Source organism: Neolamprologus brichardi, chromosome 7 (assembly GCF_056152115.1).
Source record: "Neolamprologus brichardi isolate AB-2024 chromosome 7, ASM5615211v1, whole genome shotgun sequence".
Classification (NCBI taxonomy): domain Eukaryota; kingdom Metazoa; phylum Chordata; class Actinopteri; order Cichliformes; family Cichlidae; genus Neolamprologus; species Neolamprologus brichardi.
Genome location: NC_142110.1, coordinates 46783548 through 46807448, shown reverse-complemented (window position 1 = coordinate 46807448; position 23901 = coordinate 46783548). Strand labels below are relative to the sequence as shown.

General features: G+C 42.4%; 1 protein-coding gene across 3 annotated transcripts in view; it reads left to right on the top strand.

Annotated features, from left to right (window-relative positions):
- LOC102778968 (mediator of RNA polymerase II transcription subunit 13-like) overlaps nucleotides 1-19625 on the top strand; it is an 86248-nt gene extending 66623 nt beyond the window's left edge. For 2 of the 3 annotated variants that reach the window (XM_087843726.1, XM_087843725.1), the window contains exons 6-32: nucleotides 849-994; nucleotides 2912-3118; nucleotides 4297-4461; nucleotides 4569-4725; nucleotides 4829-4933; nucleotides 5092-5748; nucleotides 5875-6088; nucleotides 7587-7665; nucleotides 7777-7898; nucleotides 8112-8208; nucleotides 8349-8566; nucleotides 9798-9976; nucleotides 10623-11548; nucleotides 11776-11955; nucleotides 12077-12306; nucleotides 12404-12602; nucleotides 12720-12987; nucleotides 13071-13323; nucleotides 13407-13595; nucleotides 13721-13944; nucleotides 14039-14181; nucleotides 15609-15767; nucleotides 16080-16244; nucleotides 16491-16645; nucleotides 16971-17135; nucleotides 17349-17458; nucleotides 17772-19625. In XM_087843726.1, the coding sequence (XP_087699852.1) occupies nucleotides 849-994; nucleotides 2912-3118; nucleotides 4297-4461; nucleotides 4569-4725; nucleotides 4829-4933; nucleotides 5092-5748; nucleotides 5875-6088; nucleotides 7587-7665; nucleotides 7777-7898; nucleotides 8112-8208; nucleotides 8349-8566; nucleotides 9798-9976; nucleotides 10623-11548; nucleotides 11776-11955; nucleotides 12077-12306; nucleotides 12404-12602; nucleotides 12720-12987; nucleotides 13071-13323; nucleotides 13407-13595; nucleotides 13721-13944; nucleotides 14039-14181; nucleotides 15609-15767; nucleotides 16080-16244; nucleotides 16491-16645; nucleotides 16971-17135; nucleotides 17349-17458; nucleotides 17772-17904 (5845 nt within the window). In that variant the 3' untranslated portion in view covers nucleotides 17905-19625. The remainder of the gene's footprint in view (nucleotides 1-848; nucleotides 995-2911; nucleotides 3119-4296; nucleotides 4462-4568; nucleotides 4726-4828; nucleotides 4934-5091; nucleotides 5749-5874; nucleotides 6089-7586; nucleotides 7666-7776; nucleotides 7899-8111; nucleotides 8209-8348; nucleotides 8567-9797; nucleotides 9977-10622; nucleotides 11549-11775; nucleotides 11956-12076; nucleotides 12307-12403; nucleotides 12603-12719; nucleotides 12988-13070; nucleotides 13324-13406; nucleotides 13596-13720; nucleotides 13945-14038; nucleotides 14182-15608; nucleotides 15768-16079; nucleotides 16245-16490; nucleotides 16646-16970; nucleotides 17136-17348; nucleotides 17459-17771) is intronic. The other variant, XM_087843727.1, reaches the window with a different exon arrangement.
- Nucleotides 19626-23901: the final 4276 nt, after the last annotated feature.

Sequence of the window (23901 nt, the reverse complement as noted above, 5' to 3'; positions counted from 1 at the left end):
TGAATTTGATGATCCATTACGACTCAAATGGAGGTCAAGCTCCCTTGGGGCAGAAGGGATATTGCATAGGCAGCAGGGTAATCGCAAGAAGATTACAGTACCTGCTGACTTTATTGTCAGTCTGATATCTATAAACCAAGGTAGCAAGGAAGTTTAAAGATTAAAAATATACATCAGTGAAGCTGTCGAGGTACTTGAGATGATGTCCAGCCCGCCCACTGGTACATAGATTGTAATAAGGCCCCAGCAATTATCCTCTGTGATTAAAAAAAAAGAAAAATATGATGAACTATGCCCAGGCTGTGTAATAAAGAGAGCGCTGCATAATGTAAACATGTAGTCACCACAATCACTCATAAGCAAATGAGGATTTATACCTGCAATAAGGAGCATATCTGGTAACTGATGAAGATGATCAATGAAGGTGGAGCTCAGCGGGGCTTTTACTAAGATCCATTCTGAGGCTGCTCTCTAAATTGCTATTTGCAGAAATGCTATCATTTGTTATTCTGTGGCCTAAAAGGCAGGCAACTTCATGTTTTACTTTTTAAACATTTTTTCTACAAGATCCAATCTTTGGGTTTATTCAGTCTCAAGTAACGTAATGATGTAATTGAATTTAAAATTAATTGCTTTACACTGAAAATGTTTACATGTAATTAAAATGGACAGCGTGAACTGTGTTGTTATTTGTTCAGGCTGTGTACCTTTGCTCGCTCTCATGTCTCTGTGGTCAGCACACTTCACACACACGTACTCACACGCAGTGAGCGTGCCGCCACATTTCTACGCTGTTTACGCTCATCCCTGATTCCATCATCTGAATCTTCACTGTCGTCTCTCCTCAGCGAACACCTGTCGTGTTCCTTCTCCTTCTTCCTCCATGGAGAGAGCAACGTGTGCACAAGTGTGGAGATTGCCCAGCACCAGCCTGCGTACCACATCACAGAACACCACATCCGTCTCGCGCAGACCTCCGTCACACCAGTACAGGGTAACACCACAAACCCGATGTTTTGTTTTTTTTCTTCTAGTGCTTATGCATGTAAAACAAAGCAATCCTCATGTTCGATATATGTCCAACAGAAGTGTGATTATTATTATGTAAAAATGGAAGTCTCTTAATTTCCTTAATGGAAAATGAGATGACAGTGGCTGTCAAGTCAGCAACAGGTAGAGAGGAAGCATTTGAATCTTTTACACTTGAACGCTTTTGCTTTCACTTTCACTTTCAAGAAACCACAGTTAAGTGAAATAAAAGTGATCGCTGTTGGTAGCCCATAGAGTTGTTTCTGAATAAACAATTGTGCCCATGCTGTTTATAATAATGAAACATCACTCAGACCAGCAGTGTGGTTCAGTCATGTGTTTTTAGTATTACCACACAGTTGTAATAACAAAGACACATGACTGCTTATTGCTTGGATGAATGAGCAAAATTTGTTGTGATGCACAAATAATAGTTATTTTTGGTCTTGTGAGTGTGACACTATTTTGTGCATTGTAAAAATCATTATGTAATTAGAATAGAATAGATTAGCCACAATAAAATATAAACATATATATCCTATATACAAAAACAAGAAAAAGGCACACAATAGAAGAAAGAATTGGTCTGAATAGAGCGGCCTGAGTGATGGGGGCTACTCAGACCATGGCTTTGTTAACAGTGTTTGTTAACAGTCCAAATGGTCTAGTGGAAGGGTTGGGGTGTTAGGGTTAGGGTCTGGAGGTGTGGGACCTGATTGACCTGAGGCGCCAATCTGAGGGCAGCAGGTCAAACAGGTGGTGAGTAGGGTTCATGCTATCACCTGTGATGGCCCTGGTTTTCCTGATAGAGGAGGATCTGGCGAGGGCCTCCAGGGGGGACAGAGGACAGCCAGTGATCTTTTTGGGCTGTGTTAATCACTGTATGAGCACCCTTCATTGTTGTAGTCCCTGTCTACCAAAACACCCAGGCAGCAGGAGTGCACGCTCTCCACTGAGGAGTGGTAGAAGACCAGCAGCAGCTTCTGGTCAGGCTTATTCTTCCTCAGGACACTGAAGAAGTGCAGCTACCGCTGGGCCTTCTTCAGCAGGTTGTTGGTGTCAGCAGAGATGTGGGTGCCCAGAAACCTGAAGGTGGAGACAGATTCCTGTTCTCCCTTTATAATCAGATTGGAGTGGACCTGTCTGTGCCTCCTGAAGTCGATTATGAGTTCTTTGTTTTTAAGGACGTTCAGCTTCGGACTAATTGAAGCCGGCTGGTTAGGAAGCTGTAGTCCACAAAGAGCATCCTCATGTAGCTCTTCCTGTTCTCCAGATGGCTCAGCGCTCTGTGAAGGGTGATGGTGATGGCATCCTCCATGGACCGATTTGCTCTGTAAGCAAACTAGTGGGGGTTGAGGACAGGGGGTAGACAGTCTCTGATGTGCTGAGACATTATCTGCTCTAAACACTTCATGACTACAGACGTAAAGGCTATAGGTCTGTAGTCATTGAGGCTGTCTATACTAGTTCTCTGGGGATAGGAATGATAGTGGAGGCCTTCAGACAGGTGGGAACAGTGGCACCAGTCGGGGAGAGGTTAAATAGCCTAGTGAGGATCCCGTTGGTTACAAAGTATTTTACATACTGTACTTTCAGATTGCTTCGTTAAAAGTAATATCTTATATTTTAGGTGCTTCTTCTTGTGTGTTATATGTATAAAAACGTAACGTTGAGATTCGCTTGTGTAAAAAGTCCAATTCTACCAGTGGTAGAAGTATAAATAGCACAAACCAAGAGTAAGTATTTCAGCATTGCAGTTATCACCAAAGGTTTGCTGTGCAAAGAAAATAAAAATCAATGCAGAAAAAAAAAATAAAATGGTTCAGAGCTACTGATGTGTGAACTTTGTTTCTTTCTCTACATTATTAATTTATCTATGCAGTGATCCTGAGTCCGTACGGTCTGAGCGGCACTCTTACAGGTCAGGCCTATAAGATGAGTGATCCAGCAGTGCGGAAGCTGATGGAGGAGTGGAGCTACTTCTACCCCATGGTACTTCAGCAGAAAGAGGGAGGTGGAGAGAAGGAAAAAGAGGAAACAAGCCAGGCCTACGATCGCAACAGTCACGTGGCGGTGGAGGTCGTTGTAGGTATGGAAAAGCAATGGTGGTGAAAAAGACATTGGATTTAAAATGGTATGCAATTCAATTCAGTACAGTTTTATTCATATAACACCAAATCACAACAACACTAACCTCAAGGTGCTTTTTATTGTAAGGCTAAGATGCTACAATAATATAGAGATGACCCCCTGTGAGCAAGCACTTGGCAACAGTGGGAAGGAAAAACTCCCTTTTAACAGGAAGAAACCTCCAGCAGAACCAGGCTTAGGGAGGGGCAGCCATCTGCTCTGACTGTCTGGGGGGTGAGGTGAGGGAGACAGGCCTGCTGAGGGTGTGAAAGAGAGCCAAAAAATAATAATAACTAATGATTAAATGCAGAGTGGTGTATAAACAGATAGAGAGTCAAAGAGGTGAGTGAAGAAGAAACACTGAGTGCATTATGGGAACCCCCAGCACCCTGGGCCTATTGCAGCATAACTAAGGGAGGATTCAGGGTCACCTAATCAATGCAAAAAAAAAAAAAAGAAGGAAAAAAACTTTTGCTGTGCAGTCAGTCTGCAATTAAACTCATATCCTGCATAAAATATTACCAAAAAGCAGTACTTAGTAAAGAGGACTGCAGTTCTTTCAGAATGAGAAGGAACTAGAGCAAACACCAAGAGATCAGCATCACATTAATTACCCTCTGTCCTCATGTAGACTCCCAGGCAGTTTGAGCTGAGGTATTAGTGGATGAGGTGCTTACACTGCAATGATCCTTACAGTCAGTTATCAAAGAGCAGAAGTCAGGAAGTGACTGGAAGGCAGGGGAGGAGAGAGCAGGACTGACAGAAAGGAAGAATAGTGAAGTGAAGTTGAGGTAGAAAACCCCGGGGAGTTACTCTAACAGCTTTGTCTAATCAGTCTGATTCCACAGCTTTGGTTTGACCTGATTACAATTAAAACTGCTTTGCATCTAAAGAGGAAAGCCAGAAATAATACCGAAGGAGTGAGTACAAAAGGATTTTAGATTTGATTATGTTTTCATGACCGATGAGTACGAAAGTGGGTAATTACATTAACAGAAAAGCACCAGACATTATACAGCCTCTTTATTTATGTAAGGCTAATTATTAGCAATATCTAGAAATGGTGCCCATTTAAAAAATTAAGCCAGCGTTTAAATGTATCCTATAACAGCAGATCCTCTTTTCTTGTATTCTCAGGTGGAGTAAGAATGACCTACCCATCTGCTTTCGTGCTAATTGCCCAAGGAGACCTACCATTGGAGCAGCCTCCACCTGTTCCCACAGCTCAGGGCCTCAACAAAGAGCTGAACCACTGCAGCGTGCCACTGACGCCACCAACATCACCAGAGCAGCCATGCTCCGGTAACAGGGACACAGACATGCCGCAGCGTTGTACACACATGCTGAAATGTTAAAACTACACAGTTGTACATTGACGGTGTTTCACTCTTTTTTTTCTTTTTTTTCAGCGGACAGCGGCTTCGTAACCTCGGCCTCGAGTGTGCCCACACCAGACAGCAGCATGAGTATCACCAGCATCAGCCCAAAGCATTCTGGGAAGAAGCTGACTTGTCAGGTGGTCCATCAGGCCTGGAGGGAGTGCTATCTCAACCAGCCTCAACATGTGTAAGTAGATCTGGAGTTTACTCCCTGACTTCGGCTGGATTATAATTGAAGTGCAGCGATGCAGCTGAGCTGGCGCCCTCATGGATCTGTTCGTTCCCCGCAGACCGAATCAGTCAACTGAAGTAACGCCTCGAAAGGAAGTGCCAAATGGAGTTACCACGTGGGATTTCAACGATCTGGGAGCGAGAGCACCCTGCAGCTGCTCTAGGTACTCCAGAATTGCACCCAAGCTGTTCCAAATGTGTTAGATTCAGGTGTTCTTGTTTTCATGCTGATGCGTTTAAAAAACAGACTTTTCAGGTATATAATTTAGTTGGAAGTCTTTTCATAGAATTTTAAGTAGATTGCTATTTATTTTTGTTTCAGGTTAAAGCAGCAGAAGTCGAATCTGACCACTGCGTCCGCTGCCAACTCCCAAACTAGTGCCAACCCCACTCAGTCTTCTGGCCCATCATTATACACTCCCTCCCTGCCCAAACACAAGACCAGTGACAAGACAGAAAAGGGTGACAAACAGTCCAAGAGGCCAGCTGTTATTCCTTTCCACCATCGTCTGTCTGTCACACAGGAGAGTCCTCTGGAACAGGACTCTCCAGGAGGGCCCCAGCTCGGTGGCCTCGTGGCGCTGGATCCACCCATAGAGTCCCTGGCCACTCTGCCAACCTGCAAGTATTCCAAGCCCCACTCTAATGGCAGAAAAGCCCCCGAGTCCCTTCTCCATTCACCAGTATCTCCACTTCCACCCACCCTTAGCCCGCATCCCCGGGTACAAGACCCAGAGGCTATGGATGGGCCTGTGGATATGCCCGTCTGTCAAGATGGAGCTTCAGGATTGGGGGTGATTACTAGCGAGACAGCTGTGTATGCAGCTCTGCTGAGGCAGAGGGAGAGCGGGGCTGGCTGGTGGAGAGGCTTCAGGACTCCCAGGACTGATAAGACTGACTTTAGACCCTCTGAACTCCCCATTGATAAACTAGAGGAAGTGACAACAGACACAACCATCGAGGGAGCTTCGCTTAAAAGGTAGGAGAGTTACACCAGTGTTGGTGAAATAATATTTGGAAGTATACTGAAAATACTGGGAATTTAGTGCATTTGTATGGTACATGAGAACGCAGAAGAATAACCTTGTTTTTTTGTCTCCTTTAGACTATACGCACAGGCGCACAAGAGATTTAAAATCTCAGAGGAGAGAGTGAGGCAACACATCCAAACTTTGGGCCTGTTCCAGCAGCCAGGTGTGGAGGCACTTCGGGATAATGGGGACGATCCCTATGACTTTAAGGAAGGAGACATTGAGTACACTTTCTCCACTTCCAAGAGATTAAAGGGTCAAGGGCGAGAACCCAGCAAGAAGGCCAAGGTAGGACAACACACAGTTTGAAAATACAAATACAAACAAAAAAACTGGATTCAGGGAAAATGTAACGTGGTTAAAATCAATATTTATCTATTAATTATGGATTGCATGACCACTTGTATGCAAGGAGGTCTCATAGTAGCTTTGTTGTTTAATTTAGTTTTACAGTTGCCATCAATCGTGCTGAAACAGGTAATTGTTTAGAGTAAAAAATAAAATAAATAAAGCTATCAATCTTATCTGTCCAGTCACCCAAACAGCAGACATAGTTATCAACCAGGTCTGGGCTTTCAAAGGTACATCCCAGCGGTCAAAATCAGGCCATCCATTCCACTTTGCAAAATGTGACTACTGCAAAGACGTAAAGTATAAATGTAGATTTTCCTCTGGTTTTCAAGCTCAAACTGATCACTGATCATGAAAGTCCAAACTGAGGGTCCAGAGATCTGAATCATCGTCATTTTTACAGCTTTCGTACCGATAGACTTCACTGCTGACCTGCCAGGTCTATTACACCTAAATAAGTAATAGACCCACCATAAAAAAAACAAACAGAATGAATTAATAGAGAATTTTCTATTTTATTCAGTATGGGTCTACAGTGAAAAAAGGGCATTTCCTTTGAATTGAAAGAAAAATTTTAAATTAAATCTTTTTTTAATTAGGACTAGACATGAAGTAAGTTCAGTTTACAGATGTATATCTTTGACTGTAACTCTCTGATCCTGCTGATTTGCTACAATAACATGTCTGTATAATTTATTAAGGCTGGTCAAATGTAGAAACACTAATGTGTACCAGTTTTAGAAAACTAGTTCATGAAATCCAAACATTTCCAGAATGAACTTCTGAAACACTTCCTAACACTAAAAAAGGTATATAGGTTATAGTCTTTATACGTTATTAGAAGTCTACTCTACTTAAGTTCAAATTTAAATATATGCAGCTCATGTAGTAAAATTAGTTTAACAACCGTGAACCAGAGGGTGAACATAACAGAGCATTTTGCAGCTAAAGACTTGGATAAGCCACTAGTAGGGTGGACAAGTCAAAAAAAGCTAAATGGAGACTGAACAGTAAACTTTAACCCATCATTTTGTCTGAGATATACCAAAGTAGGTTCTATTTAATTCAATCCAATAAAGTTTTATTCATATAGCACCAAATCACAGCAACAGTTGCCTCAAGGTACTTTAAATTATCAGACAAAGACTCTACAATAATACAGAGAAAACCGCATCAATCACATGACAAGCATTTGGTGACAGTGGGAAGAATAAACTCCCTTTTAACAGGAAGAAACTGCCAATTAATATTGAAAATGCTAAAATGCTAATACTTTGTGTTCTTTGCTACAGAATGTGGCATTTTATCAGGATGAGGCATTTTGTAGCACAAAGCGTACATTATAATAATGAAGTGAGGCTCTCGACATATTTTATTGAATCTGTGCTGAACATAACCTGCGAATGTTCTCATTTTATTTGAATCCCTCCACTAGGGAGAAGAAATCACCAGCAATGGAGCGTTAACTGATGGAAAAGATGCTATGTCCATTTTTAACTCTGCTCCAAAATCAGGTGGGGTTCCTAATCACAGACATAAACATAATTTACATGTTCTACAAAACAGCAATTCATGTCACACATGAGTATTTTTGTTCAGTCTAACGATGTTTCGTGTTGTTTTAGACGAATCAGGCCAGGATGACGGAGCTGCTAAAACCAATCCCTCTCTGACCAGAGAAATAGATCTAGTGGTCAACATCTCTGATCTAGACAACATACTTGATGAAGACGATGAAGACCCGGGGGTAAAATATAATGTTCTATCTATATTCTTGTAACAATGTTAACAGTGGTATGACACTATGTAATTTTTGATTTTAATTTAAATTGAAACAAACAAACAAAAGAACAAAACTCCAAACATCATATTAGAAAATAAACAGTTTTTTAGTTAACGATTTAAGAATTTTAAAGAATAAAGTTTTTAGTCACATAACTTACCCTGTAATACTTTTTAGACTGTTTACCCAAACCAGCACTCAACTAAGGTACCAGTGTCAACAGAAGATCGTCCTATTGGAAAAGAAGGAAGAGTTGCAGTACCTTATCCATCAAGTGAGTCACTCTGATGAGTATCTAGTTTTAAAATCTCAAAAGCTCCCTCAGTTTGGTGTTAAATATTCTTAATTCCGCTCACCAGCTATTTACCTCCCCCTGCTCTCTGTGTCTCCTTGTCCATCTCTTTTTCTTTTCAGCAGTAGCAGATCTCCAGCGGATGTTTCCCACCCCGCCTTCTCTAGAGCAGCACCCAGCCTTCTCTCCCATCATGACCTATCGGGACACCCCTAGTCAAGAGCCCCCTGCGCCCACTGGACCAGCTGACCACCTTCCTACAGCAGCCTCCACCCAGCTGACTGAACACAGGATGGAGGTGGAGGATGACATTGGTAGTCCCAGGCAGGAGGATATTAAGGTGAGGAGAAGCGGTAGTTAAGATTGTTAGATCTGACACTCTGAATTGATCTCTAGTATGAAAACATGTCATTAGCTTTTTGCAGCAGGCATCAATTTAGAAAAGTGCACAGATGGATGGAAATAAGATAAATTGTCCATTTTACTTGTTATTATTTAAATGTCTGACTTGGCTGACTTGGTGCTAGCTCATATCACACTGGAAGTGTTTCACTAATACCTTTTAATGTTAGAGAGCTGTACTGACTGCAGGTTCGGTGAGCTGGGAATGCTAATCATATGCATTATGAATGCATTTGCTCCGTACTGAGTGCATATTCTTGACAACACAAGCAAGTTACTCCAAGCAAATCATATTGTTAGAGCAGCTTCGATATGAGAAGGAAGACTGAAATACATAAATATTAGATTTGAGTGAATATGACTTCATGATGAGTTGACATACATAGTGATCTAAGGCAGATAAGGGTTGTCATCATCCTGCTTCTTATGACATGTTATTGAATGTTTAAACGTGTGAATAATTCAAGGAGAACATCTGCTTTTAACAGTTTCTTAGAATCCTAATGCAGTCCCTAATGCAAACAGAAGATCACTGAGGAATATCTTGCTAACATATCAGTTACGCAGCTAAAGCTGAGAAAATGTCACTGTTCTGTTTGCTCTAAAAAACATATTAATATAATCCCCAAGCCATCCTGTTGCTTTAAATAGTCAACAGAGTACCACAGACAGGGGATGTTTGCTAAAAACCGCAGTTCTCTGCTCTTTCAAGAAATTATTTATGCTTTTCAAGAAAATTAGCATATAGATTTATGACTGTAGACTTTTGCCTCCCGTGACCCTGAACTGGATAAGCAGAACTGAACTGGATGGAGGCATTAATTTTGTGGAATCACTGGTTTATTCATGTCAGTGATTTTCAGGAGGTATTTATAATTTGAAAATCTGTGATTAGTAGATAAGCAACAATTCTGAAACTCAAGGTAGGGACTGCTAACAATGCTGGGGACACACATTCAATAATGTGGCCACTGAATTGTTTTTTCCAAAAATCTGGAAAAATGCTGTCTTAGTTAATTTATTTGCAAGCCTGATTTCTAAATAGCCCTTTTAATTGCACCTACAGTAGAAAGAAGCTTTTCCTCAACTTCTGCTCTTCAACCACTTATTCAGCATATTGAAACATGTCTTTATATTTGTAAATAACATTTATTCCTCTCTTTGTCCAGCCGCTGATAGGCTCCTCCATGTTTGCTCCACTAGCCTGCCTACCCAGCCAGAATCTTCCACCACTCAAGATTCCTGAACAGTGTTATTACCGTCCTTCCTGGTCCTTGTTGCCCAAGATGGAACATTTCCCCACAGTCATGCATCCCCAGAATTCTGTTTTCACCAAGGATGGATACATGTGAGTAATCAGTTATCACATTAGAGAGTGAAACGACTTTCATCTTGTGCTTGTCTTGTAATTATAAATCACTGTTTAAAATAGTTTAAAGCTTCTGAAATTAAGCTGTCAACAGAATGCAAAGACACAACTGTTTTGACTTTATGTGTAGAACATCCGCTTATTGTGTTGGAGAGAATTAGGGCCCAGCTCTACTTTCAAGTAGTTTTAGCTTGTACCTGTCACTGTAACCTTTAATTACCCAGGTTGGTCATTAATAACACATTCTTATTTGCAATGATGGCCGGGGGGGGGGGGGGGGGGGGGGGGGGGGGGGGCTGGGGAAAATGGGTAGTTTAAAGTACAGCACACATCCAAAACATCGCAACACTGGTGAAACGCTGCCCCCTGGCGGCAAGGATTTTAATCTACCAAGGATACTTAATGAGTTCATTTTAAAGGTTTTTTTAAGCATGCAGGATGGCTTGTGGGCACTTTTTAGCCTCACTGGAAAGAGTGTAGTGCTCTAAGCATGATATCACTTAGTTTTGAGGATTTCCTTTTGTGTTTGGAACAAACTGCACGACCTTTAAGAGATGCTTCCAAACAGTAACACTAATCTTGTTTGTCTCACTATTTGTTTTTGTTTTTTCGATTCTTTTTCCAGAAATATTCCCAGTGTTCCCCTCGCTGACCAGGACTATGTGCAGATGAGTGGAGCTACTGCCTCTACCAGTACCACTACTGGCATCCTCCCATCTCCTGCCACCCCACGCTTCTCTGTGCCCACCCCAAGAACTCCACGTACACCACGGGGTATTAACACTGCAAGCTCTGGACAGGGTTCAGTAAAGCAGGATGGTACTGAGCTTAGCTCACCAGTTTCCACCCCTTCTACGAGCCTGCCTCTCAGCTCTGTAGAGCCCCTAGCTCGGCCGGGCCCGTCTCTGCCTGAGGCCCACAGCCTGTACACAATCCTCCTCCTCTCAGACTCTGTCCTCAGTGTCTTCAAGGATCGCAACTTTGACAGCTGCTGTATTTGTGCCTGCAACCAGAATGTCAAAGGAGCAGATGTGGGGGTTTATATCCCAGATTCCACTGGTGAAGATCAGTATCGCTGCATGTGTGGCTTCAGCGCCATCGTGAACAGGCGACTGGCCCTCGGAACAGGCCTCTTCCTGGAGGACGAGCTCGACATTTTTGGTCGAACCTCTGAAGTAGGGCGAGCAGCTGAGAGGAGGTTAGCACTTTCCAGACGGGACCCGACTATGGGAGACTCCAAGGCCAAGCGACCGCAGGATGCAGCGCCTGCCTCTCCTGCGGTCATGGTCCTTTTACAGGAACAGTGCTCCCACCCAATTTCTTCTCTTGCTTCACTTCATTTCCCCCTGAGCTGCTCCTGCCACGGCCGCAAAGGGGCACTGCTCCAGAGCTGGATGTCTGAAAAGCAGTGGGCAGATGGGAGTGATGCCTGTACGGCCTGCTACAATGCTTTGGAGCAGGGACTTCAGTATGTGGATAACCCCACAGGAGGGAAAGTAGATCTATCTGTTGTCAGAAGTACCGCTCTCCACTCCTGGCCTCACACTAATGGTAAGAATTGCAATCTGGCTTCTAAAGAGTCGACTAATATGATAAATAATTATGATAAATCCCTTAAATTAAGATATTTATTATGCATGCTGGGCTGCTTTTATATGTAAACTATGATGTATTTTTTATTTCTTTAATAATTTCTTTGTTTCTTTGGTGTTCAGAATCTTGTTAACGCCTGTGCATCTGTACACTTTCTGTGTGTGTATGTGCGTGTGTCTCGAAAGTGGTGGATATGAGCATGTTGTCGTCACAGGATATGGTGCGTATGCTGCTGTCTTTGCAGCCTTTCCTGCAGGATGCCATCCAGAAAAAGAGAACAGGACGGACCTGGGAAAACATCCAGCATGTTCAGGGTCCGCTCACCTGGCAGCAGTTTCATAAGATGGCTGGGAGAGGTTCTTATGGTGAGTCAGTGCATTCTTTGTGTTTACGTGAACAGCTAGTGCTTTGTGTTGAATTTCACCTGTATATTTTGTGCCATAATATATATCTTAAAGATGTCACAATGATGTTTTCCTTTCTTAGGTTCAGAGGAGTCTCCGGAGCCCCTGCCCATTCCTACAGTGCTGCTGGGTTATGACCGGGAGCGGGACTTCTTGGCACTATCCCCGCTGGCGTTGCCTTTCTGGGAGAAGTTGCTGCTGGAACCTTACGGTGGGCAACGAGATGTTGCTTATATGGTGGTTTGTCCCAACAGCCCCTCACTTTTGTCTGCTGCCCGATCCTTCTTTCTGGAGCTTAGTGCTGTTTATGAGGTAGGAGATTGAACTCCCAGTAAAAGCCACAGTCCGATTTCAACTCATTTGTACATACTTTGAGACTTTCATGTCCTTTTCCCAACTCCTATTCCAGACATGCCGTCTTGGGAAGCACCGTCCACTAGCCAAGGTGTCCAGAGATGGCATCGTGCGTGTGGGAGAAGATGTGGAGAAAGAAAAGCTGGAGGAGCTGGATGTGGATCAGTGGTTGACTGGACCTTGGGTTGGACAGCAGCACACTGACAACCTCAACAAACTCAAACTTTATGCTTATGCTTGCAAGCAGCAGCTTGGTGAGAATCACTGAACAGAGTAAACTAACTGGATCGCATTAGCTCTCTTTTTGAATCGGTATATTTCTTTATCTTAGGTGAATAAAGATGAGCATGTGTTCTTTTTATTGCTTTCAGGCCCCCAGCTCTCTGCCCTGCCATTGGACAGCAGTCTTCTGTTACCTCCCAAAGCCCAGCCGCCTGTGAACAACACATCCTCAGCTCAGCCTTCTTCTTCCACTCAAGAAGGAGAACAAACTACAGGTGGTGCCAGTTCAGTAAATGCTTCAGCCCCAACTGGAGCAACCGCAGGCCAGACAGAAGAGATCCAAGGAGGAGCCAGTGACTCCAAAGGACCTCCTAGTTCCACCCCACCAGCCAACACACCAGCAGAAAACCCTGAACTGTAAGATTAAGAATGATTTTAACATATCAGCTGTTGTTCCAGCTTATTTACACTGAAGCTTGTTTCCTCTGCTCTTTTTTCAGCTCTTCCGAGCAGTCTAGAATAGGCATCCCCACTGTGGCTGACTCAGTGGACAGCCATGCCAACCCACCAGCTATCGTTATTTACATAGTGGACGCTTTCCTGAGCTCAAGCGGAGCGAGAAACGATGGAGGGGAGGAGGAAGAAGGTGACGAGGTAGAGTCGAGTAGCATTTGGCTGCTAGGGCTTCTCCGCTGCTACACAGAGATGCTGCAGACACTGCCTGAAACAACAAGACCCGCACTGGTGCTACAGGTAAGAAAATAATTGCGAGGCAGGAAGCAGAATTCATTTTTGATCGCCATCCTCAACATTTCTTTGCATCATTTATATTTTAGGTGGTGCCGTGCCAGTATCTCCTCCAGCCAGCTAGCGGAGAGAGCCATTTGTACCTGCAACACCTGCGCTCCCTGGCCTTCTCTTGTTACTCTCAGTGCAGGCGTCTACTACCCCAGCAAACACATATCAAGTCCCTGACTGGTTTTGGCCCAGTTTCCACTGTCAGTTCGGTACTTAAGAGTCCAGAGGTAAGCACGACAGTTCAATGATACGTTTGGTTTCAGTAACTGTAGTATATATATATATATATATATATATATATATCATATATATCATCTTCCCTTTTTAATAAAATCCTAATTGTTTAATGTAGCACCCCAGCCCACTGCAGCTGTACACTCCACCATTTGTGCTTGGTCCAAGCCGTCCCAAGCAGCCAGAACCAGGAGAAATATGGGCAGAGCTGCCTCCCAAATACAACGTGCTCTTTGTAGGATACTGCCTGTCACATGACCAGCGTTGGCTGCTTGTTTCCTGCACTGACCAGCAAGGAGAGCTCTTAGAGACTTGTATTATCAACATTGATGTGCCGAACAGGTGAGAAACGGTTTCAGTGAAAGGCCTGTCCTGTCATAGTGTTTGGTGTGACATGGCGGTTTCTAGCTTTTTTCATGATTTCTTCTCACTTCAGAGCCCGCCGTCCTAAGGTGTCAGCTAGGAAGATGGGACTACAGAAGCTGTGGGAGTGGTGCATTGGCATCATTCAGATGACATCGCTGCCATGGAGGATTGTTATTGGTCGATTAGGCCGACTAGGCCACGGGGAGCTTAAAGGTGAGTGACACAACTCATTTTCAGTTCTTTCTGACAAGTTTTCAGCAGAGGAAGTATAGTGTGAAGTAGAATAGTGTTTGTTGCAAGATATCAGTAAAAAGTCTTGAGGGTTAATTTAGGGTATAACTGACCTTTACTCTTCATACTGTAAATCTATCAATATTACAGTGCTGAAAAAAATGAAATTGATAATTAGAAAACACATCAGATCTCAATGAGAGAAAATATCTATTTGTAATATCTATAATGATATGGACTGGGCAATGTGTTAGGAATGAAAAGATGTTCAAGGCCTCCACAATCCAGACCTGGACCAGGACATCACTGAACTCTGGTCATGCTGAATGATGTTATAGTCAGCCCAATGTTTCACATCTGTCACACGTGCTCAGGGTAAACCTGCTCTCTCTGGGAAGCACAGGGTGCCAGTGGTGTACCTGCCAATTCTGGTACTCTATGGGAAATGCCAATCATGCCCCACAGGGAAGTGAGCACAGGCCCACTAGAGAACGTCAGGCCCTCAGGCCATCCTCAGGAAGTCTGTTTCTGATTGTTTGATCAGAGGCGTTCATATCAATGGTCTGCTGGAGGTCATTCTGTAGGGCTCTGGCTCTGGCTCTGTTCCTCCTTGCACAAAGTAGTAGATACCAGTACTGCTGATGGGTAAAGGACCTTCTACGACCCTGTCCAAATCTTCTAGAGTAACTTCCTTTCTCCCGGAATCTCCTCCATGCTCCTGGGACTGTGTTGGGAGACACAACTGGAGAAGTTAGCGTACCTATGCAAAGTCTGTAGGGTCCACGTATCACCTCATGCCACCAGTTGTGACACTGACCCTAGCCTAATGCTAAAATAGTGGAAAAAACCCCCAGAAAAGATGAGGCAACAAAAACGCCTCCACCTGTAAAACCATTCCTGTTTTAGGGATTGTCCCATTGTTGCCCCTCTAGTGCGCCTGTTCTTAACTTCATTAACAGCAAATCAGCTGAAACTGATCAACAACCCCCTCTGCTACTTAACCACATAAGTATCCCAGAAGTTTAACTGATGCGATGCTGTACTCTGAATGAAAAGTGTTTAATTTTTTGAGCTCCATATAATCCACTGAAAGGACACTGGGACTCAGTGGACTTGCTCAGTTTCTGGCTTTAAGCAAAGACAACTGGGCCATTCAGTCAGCACAGACTTCTCTGATGAACTCTTCTTTTATTCTTTTATCGTAATTTAATTTTCTGACCTTTTGAATGGAGAGTTTCGTGTTACCCACCTGTACTGATTACAGATATAGTCATAGACTGGTGCACAAACACACGCGCACACATAGACACACGTTTTATAATAGAAAGACATGTCATAACTTGCTCTCTCTTAAAACCTTGGCTTTTCATGCTACATCTCTATATTCCCTACTTTTTCTCTCTTACTAGACTGGAGTTCACTCCTTGGGGAGCACTCCCTCCACTCAATAGGACGCCAGCTGAGGGAGGCGTGCCGCATATGTGGGATTTCAGCTGCTGACTCTCCAACAATCCTCAGCGCCTGCCTGGTCGCCTTGGAGCCACAGGGCTCCTTCGTGGTCATGCCTGGTAAGTAGCTCACCCACTTTAGCAGTTAGCATAATACATTATGAGTTTAGCTGTCATGTTTATGGCCGTGGCACTAATAATAGCGGACACTTGAGCGTTCAGTTGTCACAACAGTCAGAGTAACAGATTAATAACAGAAATTTTTTTGCACCAGTGTGCAAATAAGAAAAAGTGTACATAAACAAATGTTTGTATTCATCTATAATAAATAATTAAAGATGTGCTGACCACTTTAGTTTAATAGCTAATAAATACAAGACATAATCTAAGTTTTCCCCTCACCTTTGTGTGTTTCTGTTTATGCGGATCCAGATGCGGTTACCATGGGCTCTGTGTTTGGCCGCAGCACTGCTTTGAACTTGCAGACCTCGCAGCTAAACACACCTCAGGATGCTTCCTGTACACACATTCTAGTCTTCCCAACTTCTTCAACTACCCAGCTGGCGTCCAGCTCCTACCAGACAGAAGACAATAATGGTAACGCCTCCCAGGATAGCAGTTATGCTAGAGTAATAAGATTATTTAGTAGTAGACCTTGAACAGTTGGATAAATACAATGGTGCGTTTTTGTACCAACAGGAAGCGTCCTTGTGCTTTGAAAGTCACATTGAAAATAGTTTTCAGATATGTGCTGCTGTGTGCTTTGAGTAGGCTTTTAATGACCACAGATAGTTGCTGTTGTTGATGAGTAAAGCATGCATTTACTTTACTTTTTCTCCTCAGATGACATGTTTGATCTTCCCTTTCCTGATGAACTGGAGAATGACATTGGCATTGGCATAATGCTGAACCTCCACTCTTCACCCAACACCTCTCCCGTGCCCTCGCCTGGGTCTCCATCTGGGATGGGAATGGGATCCCATTTCCAGCACACCCGGGTGAGTCAGGGTTTAGTGGAAAGAAAGTGCAGAGGCTTGAAACAAGTGGCAGCCTGTAACAAAAGAAAAAGAGCGATTGTCGTATATATTTTAAAATGTAAACAAGCTGTGTTTACACATAACCGTTTTATTTCGGTTGAAAAAATGAAGAGTTGGCTGTCATAAAATGCTAACGTACGCATTTCCGTTTAAGGAAGACAGCCCACAGCTGTCAGTGCACATACTCAGAAATATAGCCTGTTGACAGATGAATAAATTGTACATGCCACGACCCCAGATTGCAATGAAGGTAATATTTATTTGCTGGCATTCTCTCTGTCTGCAGAGCCAGGGAGAGCGCTTGCTGTCAAGGGACAATCCCCCGGAGGAGCTAAAGCAGCAGCCGCTGGCTCTGGGCTACTACGTCTCCACTGCACAGGCGAACGGACTTCCTCACTGGTTCTGGGCCTCTTGCCCGCAGGCTGAGAAACAGTGTCCGCTTTTCCTCAAGGTACCCACAACAATACAAGTGTGGCTGAGAATGAATGTAAAGCTTTCAGGGTTGGAGACAGAGGGAGAAACTCAGAGAGACACAAACCTCAAATTTATTGATTTGTTTATAGATCTGTTTATAAAATCTTCAGGTAAACTTCCAAAAGTCATACAGATTCTCATTACAGTCAAGCTTCAGTACTTTAAACTGCTTTGTGTTTCTTGCCCGCAGGCCTCTCTCCACCACCACATCTCCATAACACAGTCAGATGAGAACGTGTCAGAGAAGACTAAGAGGGCCCCACACCCCTTGGATTCAAAGACCACTTCTGACGTGCTCAGGTAACTTCATTATGTGCATTAAATGCTAATGAAATCGACAAGCGTGCTAAATGTATATGTTTCATATTAGCACCAACAATTCAGACGAAGGAAGCTGCATAAAGCCTGAAAATATGAAGCCTTCTTCTTATAGTTCTTGAAAAGTTCATAATTATCACCTTGATAATTATGCAGATGTTTGCATATTTTTGTCAGTGTGAAGAATGAGTTAAGAATTAGGTGTGATCTCATAGAAAAAGCAGCAGTTACATTTTTTCCTCTTCAACAGTTTTTACCTAGCGCCTCGATAAAACTGTATATTTTCCACTCATAGGTTTGTGCTGGAGCAGTACAATGCCCTCTCTTGGCTGACGTGTACCCCTGCCACTCAAGATCGCCAATCCTGCCTGCCCGTCCACCTGGCCATACTAGTCCAGATGTACAATGCCATCCTAAACATGCTTTAGCTTTTGTGAGACTTCCAGGACAGCAGTCAAGGGCCGAGGGTTAGCTTAATTCCTCCTGTGCCTACACGTCTTTCCGACCACCAGAGGGCACCAGAGCTCCTCTGTTCTATTAGGTAGACATGGATTGATGGCCAAATAAAGGACAGGACAAGCCAGACAATCCCATTCCTGGAATGTAACGAATAAAAGAAGAGCGAAATGTTTTCAACAGCAGCGTCACTCAGCTGCGACGCAGTGGAAAGCCAGTGCAGGGTGTACCTTCAGAAATGGGTCTGTGAACATTTCGGGGAACACGGACAGATCCATCCCAACTATGCCTATCCAAGAAAAAAACTAAAAACAAACCATTATATCCCACATGGGCAGCATCTCTTTCTGTGTTTTGAAGCATCTGTGGACGACATTTACAGAGAAGCTCCGTACGGTTCTTTTTTAAACACCCTCAACTGTCAAAAGGGACTTCTGTGCAGGGTCACATGACTCCACATGGCGTGTTTTACAACCAGCAGAGTGACATGAGATCACAAGCGAGTGTCTTTGTTACATCAAAGGTGTTTTTACATTTTTTGTATAGAACTGAGCTCCTTGTGTCTCGGTTGCTGGTTGGTTACAGAAACTTTTACCTTCACTCTGAGAGGAGCAACTCCCACTCGCTCCAGAAGGGGGGACTATTTGATAATGGCACTTTTTTCCCCCTCGTACCTTCCAAAGTGTTGTAGATATGAACACGATGGAAAATATTTGTACAGTCGAGTAACATGTGTTGTTTATAATGTATGGCATACATTTACAAAGAATCGAGACTTATTTTTAATATTTAAAACAAGAAAATGAGAAACTTAAACAAGGCCTTTTTGTTCCCATTCGACCATTAATCGTCTTGGGATCTGAAATAAAAATTTGTCATTTTAATGCAGTTGTAAAGACGCCATATTTATACAAATTATATCATGTCATAGAATTTGATATATATATACATATATATATCTATATATATGTGTGTACATACATAAATATATATTACCTCTTTCAAGCAGGCACTTAATGTTACTGGGGATGGGCACAGTCTGAGCATTTATTAAAGATGCATTTTAGTTTCTTTTTGTTTTCTACAGATGCTGAACATTTTAACTTTTTATTTAAGTTAAATTAAATTCACACAGGAGATACGCTATGAACTGTATATTTATAAAGTGTTCCTATTCTCCTAACAAAAACTTGAAATAGGCAATAAAAAACCACGGTATTGCGAGATTATGAAACATTTCCGAATGATGCTTTACTTTATTGGCTCTCCTAAATGATGTCAAGAAAACCATTCGAAAGGCCCGTCTCTCTTCAGCTTCCTTCAGTCTGCTCTTTGTTAGATTCCTAGCATGTTTGTATATACACTTTTCAGATGTGTTTTTTGGAGTTTCTTAAAGTTGTACATTTAATGCTGGTTGGTTTACTTTCACTTAATTCATATCAAAGTATTTTTTCCCTTTGAGCTTTTTTTTTTTTTTTTTGATATACAGTATACAGTGCAAAACTCATTTAATTACAGCCAAGAGGTTAAATTGCCAAGTAAGTATACACAAATGTACAAAGGCAAGTTAGCAAAAATTTGTTACATCTGTCATCACTTTGAATATCAAACAGATCCACTTTGGTGGGAGAGATCTGTTACTTTTACACTCTTTTTTTTAGTAAATTATTAAAACTCTTGCAAATGAAGTTGTGTTCAGTGTCCTTTAATACCGAATACTACAAACTATTGACTTTTTGTCATGTTTTTAAACATTATTCCATACTATTCACACGTTTTTGGGTTATCCAGTTTATGGTTAAATGTAAACAAGTCCTGCATCTAAGTAAAGTTGTGTTGTTACACGTTATGCTACTGTTTTTTATTCTACTGGTGATATTTAGCGAGGCTTTTCACTAGGCACACCCTTTTTTCTTCAGAACTACCTTCATTCTTTGTGGACTAGATTCAACAAGGTGATGGAAATATTTCTCAGAGATTTTGGCCCATATTAACATGATGGCATCACACAGCTGTTAAAGAAACCAGAAAGGGATGGACATGGTCAGCAACAGTACTCAGGTACACAAGGATGTATTAAGCGCCCCAACATGTGCCAATAATTGCAGAGCCAAATCTGCTATGATATACAACCTTGTCCATGCATCCATCTTCTTCTCATCCAATTCGGGGTTGTGGGAGGCTGGAGCCTATCTGGGAGGCAGGATACACCCTGGACAGGTTGCCAAACTGTTGCGCGGCTACAACCTGAATTCATAATGCGAAATTCAATGGCAGAGTTTCAAAAAGTCATGTTACAGGCTGACTCACAGTTGCACTTGCTGAATATACTTCTAAATTATTTAATGTGAATGGCTGATGACTATGTCTGCTTCATTTACTTGACAGAGTACTTTAATCATGCTTAGTTTAATTCAAATGCACATGTGCACAGAATGTATCAAAAGAAAAAAAAGGCAAGCAGTGGATTCAGGATTCATCATTTACAGTAACTAATTGGTAAAGGAAGTGTGACTCTGACTAGGATATACATTGATTCAAAGCCTTTTACGTACATAAATGCTGGCTGTAGGTCTGTGTAGAGCAACAGCTCAAACGTGAAATGCTGTAAACAGTGTGTGCACAGTAAGAGCAATCATAATTTGACAGCATCATATAACAAGCTGTGAGACGAGCGCGATAAGCCTTTTATTGCGCTGCTGACAAGAGGTGTGAATCATTGTTTTTCAGCATCCGTCTTTCACGACACCAAAGGATTATCTAAGTCTGCGCAATGACAACAAGTTCTCCAGGCTCTTTGGAAATAAAACTGAACGTGGAAATAAGATTACAAGTAACCTTTGAAGAAAGCGACGTTTACCGACTGGTTCATTAGAGCAAATGAAAATAACACACGGTTCAGTGCTGACTGACTATCACGCACGATCTGCCCTTCCTGTTCAACAAGACGGTCGAGTTTTATAGTGTGTATTCAGCTCACACCTGCAAACACAAGAGCTGATTAAATTCCTTTTGCAAAAGGAATTAACGTCAATACGATTTTGTCACATTACAGAAGTGCTTTTTCTGCACGTCAACTGTCCTGCGTCAGTGTTACTCAAAAACAAAAATGAACTGACGAAGGAAATGTCACTGTAGCGTGACTCGAGGTGTGTCGTATTAGACTTGCTAATGTGCTGTAAACTGCTGAAAGTTGCTGTTGAAACCTGCAGGTTTGATGCTTTCTTTTATGAAGTTACATTTTGAAAATAGTGAAAAATGCAGGATTGTGGGAGAGTTGGCCGCCTGTAAAGGTGCATGCGTGTATGTGTGTGCTTGTGTGTCAAATGTTGGGAAGGCCGTACGAAAAACAGTAAATACATTTCCAGACAAGGATTTTTAAATTAGCTCATTGGATACATGTAATGATTCTAAAGGCTGTCCTCTCAAAGGGAGGTAAGAGCTCTGCTTTTTATGTATGATCTAGAAGGGAGAATATGTGCCGACAAGAGAGAAAAAGAGATTGTGAAAGAGGTTGTATTTGACCGTCAGGGTCACATAATATTGCTAAGTAAAAAAAAAATTGCATTTCAAAAGAAGCTAGAAAAGCATAGTGGACAACAAAACTAGAAAAAAAGTCTCTCTTTGAGGAACTGGGCAGCTCGAGGACATTGTGAATGAAAAAGAGCGAGTAGTTGAAAAGTAAAAGCCACTGAAGAGTCACTTGTCGTGGTGGGGCTGTGTAATGGCCATGACAACTGGAGGAAGTGGACTCTTAATTGACTGCAATGTGTTTTCCACAGATGGCCTATTAGGCCATGGCCATTCACCTGTTATCTGGCTTTCCAAGTGCCTTTTTGCAGCCAAATGGCCTACACACTGGACAAAGGAGGCCAGGGTCTGGTTTGACATAACATTAGTGCTACACAATTAGAAGTCAATTACATTTTATGTCAACAGTGCACCACATGACATCACAAGGTTGCTTAATAAAGATCTATTTTGGCTTGTCATCATGAAACAGGATGCAGAAATAGCATTTTTAATTTGTATTTATTCCCCTTTTTACTGAATACTAACAAGCATTAAAACATGTTTGGGGTATTACAAAATCTGCAGTTCCACAAATCGACAGATAAAGCTATGTGTTAAGAACGACACATGACTTTATTTGCAGTAAGTTATAGCAGCAGATAGGTGCTTGCAGCCAGTTCCATTATATGAAAGCTCAATAAAAGAGTTCACAAAGGTAATGCTGCTGGCTGACTCACAGTGTGCTAGCTGAAAATACTACTAATGTGAGTAGTTCATGTGATGAGCGAAAAATTGGGTGCAATTTAAAGTTCACCAGAATGACTGATCATTATGTCTACTGCAGCTACTTTGCAGAGCACTGTTATTGCGCTTAGAGCAATTCAAACGTTCCTGCAAATGTGTGTTTTAACAAAAAATTGACCATTCTGTTTCCCAGTCCTAAGAAAAAAAGCACTTACAGTGCAGAGGTGCACAGAGGGGCCAGTGCTACAGCCAGCCTGTCACTGGAGATGACCCGTGAGAGTGCAGGGCAGAGCCATGTGCTGTTTTGACACGCTCGCTCTTTTTAAAGTGGAGGCAGCTGGCGGCTGTATCTTCACGCAGCTTTGTAGCTGCTACTTACACTACTGATCTTCCTATGGTTGATGAAAGAAATGCAAACACACACGCACGCACATGCGCACTCACTCCTTGGATACCTTATTGGTCTGTCTGGTGTCTGTCATGGCGGTAGTCCTGTGGGGTTGGACAACGTGGTAGGTCTTATGTCTGCCTGGCTTTTAATATGCCCACCAGGTCATGGAGGGTTCAGAGCACTACACGGCTTGTGGGTGGTACAGGTCAGGATTGCAACCATCCAACGGGAGGATAATGAGCACTGATACGATCTCTATAGATGCTCTTCACCAAAAGTTCCAGGAATGTTAACTTTCCGAGAACTATTCATCATTATCCTGCTGGCGTGTGTGAAGGTTTGCTCGGTTATTGATGATGAGATTAAACGACTAAATCTGCTGATGTATCAAAAGTGAGACTTTCTCAAATACTGCTTTTTGATAGATAAGTGCAAAAGCTACCAACCTGATAAAGCACTCTCTGAGGATGGGCTTAGTGGGGTTTGTTAATATCAAATCTTTACTGTTCTGTTGACATCGATCCTACACGAGCTATAGATCATCATCAACTTACAGTACATACAGCTGATGAATGTTATTTTAGTTTTTGAGGTTACGTTGCTTCATAAACTGTTAACATCAGAAAAAATGCAATGAAGGTGAGAACACATAGGAGATTTTTAATTTTTTTTTATTTTGACCTGACACCTCTGTTGTCCATCAATAGTTCATTATAATGGGGAAGGCATTTTTGAAAAGCTCTGTTGCTCTTTATTAGATCATAAGCATTCATTTTAATTAGTGCCCTCACTTTTTCTTTCTCCCGTGCTCGGCCAGCTCCAGCCAAGCATATTGTCAGCCATCTTCCAGATGGCTCCAAGGAAATGCAGCTTTTGGCGCAGCTCACACTCATCGAAGAGCCATCAACAGCTTTTGTTTATGGGGTCCCCGCTGAAGCGACAGAACATCTGCCAACTTAGTACGGCAGCCTCTTTGGAAACATCTGATTTTGTCTGAATTTGCTTTCCATCTCCAGACTTTCCATTTGCATAAATAGTTTTTATTAAAAAGAGGCCACAAAACGAGCACACAGAGTTTGCAATTTCCCTTTCTGTAAATCTCTCACTGCGGGGCATTACATCCTTCAAGCCGAAGGAGAACTCCACTTAACACTTTAGCCAATCTAAACAGAGGAAGATAAAAGCTCTGCGGACTTCAAAGCAGTCCATGTGTGCTCTTACACACATCAAAACACTAGAGAGGACACAATCTGTCATTTATGTCAGGCATAAAAGTTTGAAGGACATTAATCCACTTGCAACTGCGTGCCACAAACAATCC